General features: G+C 42.1%; 1 protein-coding gene across 1 annotated transcript; it reads left to right on the top strand.

The window, feature by feature from the left end:
• Positions 1 to 1039: 1039 nt before the first annotated feature.
• LOC111227820 (kelch-like protein 38) lies at positions 1040 to 4639 on the top strand. The gene is made up of 5 exons (XM_022753543.1): positions 1040 to 1143; positions 2358 to 3578; positions 3675 to 3816; positions 3966 to 4071; positions 4299 to 4639. The coding sequence occupies exons 2-5, from the start codon at positions 2359 to 2361 to the stop codon at positions 4586 to 4588; spliced, it is 1758 nt and encodes a 585-aa protein (XP_022609264.1). The 5' UTR covers positions 1040 to 1143; position 2358; the 3' UTR covers positions 4589 to 4639.
• Positions 4640 to 6960: the final 2321 nt, after the last annotated feature.

The raw sequence follows: 6960 nt of genomic DNA, 5'->3' as shown, positions 1-6960 counted from the left end.
AAAAACATGTCACATCTGTATCTGTGACGACTGAAAATGCATTCTAGTTTTGTTGTTTTTATCTTCCCGCATTTAAGAAAAAAACCCTGCAGGCTTTGATGCTTTGATTCTTCTCCAGCTTTAAGGAACGGGCAAACAATTATATCGCCACTTTGCGGGATGTAAACCATGAAAGCTGGTACTATAGTGAATATGCTTTATCTGTTTCAGTGAGCATGAAACAAATGAGATGGAAATGAGCTTAACAAACACAAAGATAGGAAATGCAAGCATCTGTTGTTGATGTACACTTAAATTAAGATATTTCTTTATGCTTAAAGGATGAATAGCATGTGTAAAAAATGACCTAGAAACCTTTTACAGGGCATCACGTGACCAAAGTTAAAAGCTTCTCATTTTTCTTCTGAAATCCAAAATTCATCTGAAACACATTCATTGAACACACGGTAACTTATTTGTTATATCAATAGTTGTGGTCAGTGGTTTTTAAATGTGGTTGCTCTTCTCCCTTGTCTGCAGACGTCTTCATATCTGTGTTTATGTTTGCTTCTACAGTAACCTAATCCTGTTTTTGTATTTCTGTGTGTCGCAGCAGCCAGCCGGCAGAGTAAGCGGCCAACAAAATGAGTGTTATCAAGTATCAGTGCTGTTTTTACTGCTACAATCATGTGCCAGACAGAGATAGAGATGATGGAGTGAATAGGAATGCAAGCTATAGAGAAGAAAAGAGAGGTCTTGCACAGGCGAAAGAAATAGTGAAAGAATGTGATCCTGGAGGAAGAGGGAGGGAAAGAAATAGATAGAAAGACAGAGATTGAAGTGATGAAGTCAGACAGATACTGAGAAAGGGCTCTAACATGTCACATGTGAGTGTGCCGGTGTTGCCAAAGAGAGGCTCTATTTTTAGGGAAGGAATGTACACAGAGGCCTCGTGGAAAGAGACCATAACAACAAACAGTGCGCAACACGCTCCTACAAAGAGACAGCCCCCTTTGGAACATACAGTCACACAGCATCAACACAAGAGAAAAGAGGAAGAAAGAACAGGAAAATGTCAAGACATCACATTTTCTGCTGAGATCTTGTGTCGAATACAGAGTGAGACCTCCAGAAAGCATATAAAGAGAGAGAGAAGAGGAAGAGGTAAGATGTGTATTCTAGTAAAGCTTCAGGAGCCACAGGCAGCATTGGTTTTGTCTGATGTTGGCATGGCTTTGAATACATTTTAAGTAGATATGCATCAAACATAAGCTTCACCTTGTGTTCTACTTACCTTACATGATGAGGTGCAATTTCAAAGTGTGTGCAGTCTTCTGCTGAAGTCGACATTTGTATTTTGTTGATTTAAATGTACATTTTACATGTTAAGTTTTGTCTTTTTTTTGGTTTTCTGCACATTTTGCATGCATATCTATTGCAGCCAATGGAGGAGTAAAAGCTGCAGTCACATTCATCAAGTTTAAAATTCAAAATGAAAACCAAAAAATATTTTTGAGGCTCTACATAAAATATTGCCACACAGCAGAAGGAGCACTGGTCTCATGAAAATAACATTTCTTCAACAGAAATAGTCATGCAGGTGTTCCGGCAATAATCTGCCCAGACAACTAGTCTCCAAAAATAATTAGGCAGGGATACTGTAGGCGGGCAACAGTGCTGAACTGGGCCTGTGTGCTGAAAGGCAATGATCTAAATCCATATAAAAACAAAAGTTAGTGTTATATTTATGAATTGAACAGGTTTGTAAATTGCTTGCACATATGTAAACTAGATATTTGGACTGTGATTTTACTGAAAGTTTACCATGAATATTTGTAGAATAAATTACTAATACATGACACAGAAACGTACTGAATCTAATTCCTCTAGCCTGGTAGTGAAGTAATGTGTTAACTTGACAAAATACACCAGATAGTTGTCACTTCTGAGGCTTTTAATCGGAACATTATGGCTAACAATCAGTTCTAATATGTCTTATAAATGAAAGAATCACTTTTCTCTTTTTATAAGCACAAAGGACTGAAATTATCTAAGATCTAATTGCACATTAAAGTAGAGCTACGGGGAGTTGAGTGGCGCAGTGGGTTGAGCAGGCGCCCCATAGGTAGAGGCTACAGTCCTCGCTGCAGTCGGCCCCGGTTCGAATCCTGCATTGGACGGCCCTTTACTGCACGTCATTCCCCCTCTCTCCGCTCTCTCTACTATACTATCCAATAAAGGCATAAAAAGCCCCAAAAAAAAATACTGGTAGAGCTACTATTAACTAATTTGATGTAGTATTGCAGACAGTATTTGACTGCTTATACAAACTTGCATTTCAGACAGTATAACAATAACATCATGGTGTCTCTCCTTAGAATGGACCAACCAGCAGTCAAAGTCTTCCACTACAAAGACAAGGAGCAGTCCTCTAACCTGCTGCTGCAGCTCAACAGACTGAGACAGGAGAAAATCCTCACAGACGTGTTACTGTGCTCAGACAACACAGAGATCCCATGCCACCGTAATGTCCTGGTCTCCAGCAGCCCTTACTTCAGAGCCATGTTCTGCAACAACTTCATCGAGAGACAGAAGACCAAGATTGACTTAAAGGGCATCACCTCAACCATTCTCAGTAGTATCATTGACTATGTTTACACTGGACTCGTTATTATCAGCATGGATATCGTGCTGCCTCTGATGCAGGCGGCATCCATGTTGCAATATGGCCGCCTTTTTGAGGCCTGCTCGGGTTTCCTTCAGGAGCAGCTGAGCCCAGAAAACTGTTTGAGCATGATAAGACTCTCTGAGATCATGAATTGTAACAGTTTGAAAGACAAGGCTAAAGAGATGGCTATGAAGAGCTTCTCCGATGTGTCAGCATCCGAGGATCTGTGTGAGCTCTCCTTAACAGAGCTCATGGGATACCTTGAGGATGATAGTCTTTGTGCAGAGGAGGAGCAGGTCTTTGAGACGCTTGTTGCCTGGATCCACCATGATCCTTTATCCAGGCGCGGTGCCATTAGTGACCTTTTCAAGAAAGTCCGCCTTCGGTACATCCACCCCACCTACCTCTTCCAATTCATAGCCAACGACCCTCTGATCCAGTCCTCCACCCTCTGCACAGAGCTCATCGAATCCGTGAGACGCCTCATGTTTTCTGTCAACACAAAATGCATCGGAGACGCAGCAGTGGACTTCAAACCTCTCTGGGTGGCACCAAGGCGCTACACCTACCATGATATGCTGGTGGTGGTGGGTGGCAGGAAGAACAACGAGCAGACCTCGAGGGAGACCCTAGTCTTTGATGAGAAGAACCAGAAGTGGCAGTGGCTTGCCAAGCTGCCCATTCGTCTTTACAAGGCTTCTTATGTTGCCCTTCACAGTGTGCTGTATGTTATCGGAGGCCTGACCACAAACACAAAGTACAGCCAAGTCAGTACGACTATCTACACCCTCTCCCTCAAGACCAACCAGTGGCGAACGGCAGAGCCCATGCTGAAGCCACGCTTTGCCCACCAGAGTGTCTCCTATCTCCACTTCATCTTCGTTCTGGGCGGCCTTGGGCCTGACAGACGAGTGACAGACAGCGTGGAGAGGTGGGATAGACCATAATTACCATTAATCAAGAAATTCTGTTGGTTATAATCTTGATAATAATGGCAGATAATAACATGTCTCCATAATGATATCAGGTACAACAGTATGTTTAACCAGTGGGAGTCTATGGCACCCATGCCTGAGGCTGTGCTGCACCCAGCAGTGGCTGCTACTAACCAGAGGATCTATATGTTTGGAGGAGAAGATGCCCTGCAGAACCCTGTCAGAATAATACAAGTAATGTTCTCCAATCACTGAGTTTATGTTTTCATTTGATTGTGGCTTCATTGATTCACCCATCTATCCATTCTCATTCATTCATTCATTCATTCATTCATTCACTCAATCTATTTCCCTTCACCCCTGCTCCCCCTTCCTGTCTGCAGGTGTATCACATTGCCAGGAACATGTGGTCCAAGATGGAGAACAGAACGGTGAAGAATGTGTCTGCTCCAGCTGCCATTATGGATGACAAAATCTACATCATTGGAGGTAGTAGCAGTGATTAAAACCTTCATGTGCAGCACTTTTGACAAGGAATGTGAAATGAAGTTAATTAACTAATAAATACTGATAATAATGATAACCATATTCTCTTTGCTGCAACTCAGCAGTATTGATTTTTTTTTTGTGATGCATCAAATTGTAGAGTAACATCACTACATTTTGATAGAGCCACATGTGCAGCCGCTCTCACACTAATATCTGCCCTGTCACAGGATACACCAGGAGAATGATCGCATACGACACCAAGGCCAACCGGTTCATTAAGTGTGCCAACCTGAAGGAGAGGAGGATGCACCATTCTGCCACCGTTCTCAATAACAAACTATACGTCACAGGTGGACGTTACATCAACGGCCATGACACCATCGAGGACTCAGATAATTTCGAGTGCTATGACCCAAAGACAGACACCTGGACATCTAAGGGGACTCTGCCGTATAAAGTGTTTGACCACGGCTCCCTGACTCTGACGTGTGTCTCACAGACGTGGGCAATATCTTAGCTGAGGCAGACAAGATTTAATGTTGTGATTTATTTTTAGTCAGTGTGTTTGAGGTCGAATTCAAATTTGAATTATATTAATTTGAAAGCAATTTATTTAAAGGAGCTACTTGTAGGTTTTGCTATTGCTACATAGTTAACATTAGCATTAACAGCTGTTTACTTACCAGGCTAGGAGAAACATTGCAAGTTCACTGTCAAACTTCATTCCTTTACTCGCCAAGAACTGTCTCCAGTGGTGGAAAGAAACCTCGCATTTTGCTTCTATTTCTTCTATTGAAGTTAGCGTGCTAACCAGTTAGCTGCGGCCCAGCCAGACTGTCACTGTCTGATAGCAAGTCACTGTAGTGTTCAATCTGCCCTGAAGAAGTAGTGCTGCTCAGAGGGCGTATTGTAACCTCTTTCATTGAAAATGCAATGATAGATGAAGCTCACGCAAGCGACCATCACCACCAACCGCTCCTGGCAAGAAACCACATTCGCTGGCCAATAGCCAAGACTGTCAGTCAAAAAGCATTGATGCAGAAAATGTACTTGTTTAAAAATGCCTGACACATAGAAGCAAGCATACCTCAAGTGTGTATATTTACTTGAGTAATGTTTATAACTGAATGTACTTTTCTATGTTTTTTATTTAAAATCCAAACCTATGAAAACAAGCTATCCTACTGCACAGCCACTTCTAAACCTGTCTGACTACACAAAGGGTAAAAGTGCTATTTTCATCCCGCTCTAAATCATGAGATTTCACTTGTCATGTTTAAATCCTGGGGCTGTGTACTGTTTGGTGCAAGTCAAAGCTTTGCTCAGCTGTTAGGTTTGAACCTGCTGCCGTGTCTGGTAAACTTTTGGATCACTGATCACTGATCATTGCTTTTATTCAAAATGATGCTGCAATTATTGTGATATCACTGTTACCGAGGGTTTCATGCAGTGGTGATATTTATAAACACAAAGGCTAATAAATGTGTTAAAAATGTAGCTTTGGGCTGCATTTAGATAACTATTGGTAATGTTTTTAGTTTGTGCAGTTTTTCCACTGCTTTGGACCTATTGCCCACATATATACTGTATATAATGCACAGCATAGCTCTGCGACATTATATATCTACTGTTGTTGGTGTATGTTGAAATAATAACAGACTTTTGTTTTTTAAAAATGGTTTTCTGATACTTTTGTATTGTAATCTTTGTGGTAATAAAATGTCACTCTTTGCATCTGACCTCTCTCCATCACTCCGTCAGGACAGTATGTCTTAACAGCTCTCAGTCAGTCGACTATGAATGCAGCCTGAGCAGCACATGTGTCCCGTATGTCTCATCATGTGTCTGTTTGACCCCATTGATACTCCTGTCCACACAGGACTTCTACATGCTCAGGCAGGTTCATGGCAATGTCACACAGAAGATAATATAGAAAATGTATCCTTTTACATAGAGCAACCCCTAAATATCATCTTGTGGGAACATTTTGAAATTCTTTTGCTCCACCTGTCGCAGGTGAAATTAAAGCCAGGGGTGCCCCAAGAAGCCCTGGCTGGCTAACATGAGTTTTTATGTTTCTGATCACATGTCACATGGAGATGCACAAGAAAGTGGTCGGCAGATGCTGTAAGGACACTAAAGCCTGATTTAGCTGCCTGTTTAGCCAGCAGGAAGGATCTCATTAGCAATTTATTTAAGTGTTTTAAGGGAGTACAATTAGGACTTTTGGAATTTCTTAAAAAATGACAGATAATGTAAGTGTGAAGAGATGCTGGTGATTCTGCTTTCTGGAAAGTATTATATCACCTCTTTTGAAATGATTCCTCAAAGTGAAGATCAGCAACAGCTAAACTGATTACATAATTTCATTCATCAATGACCTTCAGAAACCAATGTCAGCTGTTTCAGGTGGAGTAAACATAATGTGACCAGGAGATATTACACAGGAACCTATGGGCATTTCTCTGAAACCAGAAGTCACTGGGTCAGATGTTTCACTTATTCAATGCCAGCGAATGGAGACTGGGGGACAGTGGGTGGAGTGTGGCGAGAAAAGGCTGGAGGACTGGAAAAGCTATAGTGTATAGGTGATCTGATGCTATTTTGAGAAACAAACAAGAGGGCAAACGCTACACCACGTGAGGCATGTGCCCCGGCCGGTTGCTGCGCAAGCTGGCAGATGTGAGAGACGACTAGAGAGCGAGAAACTCATGAGCAGGGTTTCACAACAGAGAATCTGAGCGAGTGATGAAACTCATCCAGGAGGAACAGCAACAGGTGTACGTGTGTGACTGTGAGAGTGTGTGTGTTTGTCATTAAGGTTTTTGGAGGGTCGAGCAGGACTGACCAGCTGTCACAGCGAGTCAAAACATCACAACAAAAACAGGG

The sequence above is a fragment of the Seriola dumerili genome, unplaced genomic scaffold (genome assembly GCF_002260705.1).
Source record: "Seriola dumerili isolate Sdu_G_001 unplaced genomic scaffold, Sdu_1.0 BDQW01000191.1, whole genome shotgun sequence".
In the NCBI taxonomy this organism is placed as follows: domain Eukaryota; kingdom Metazoa; phylum Chordata; class Actinopteri; order Carangiformes; family Carangidae; genus Seriola; species Seriola dumerili.
The sequence above is the reverse complement of the archived record's forward strand: the minus strand, read 5'-3'. Positions and strand labels throughout refer to the sequence as shown.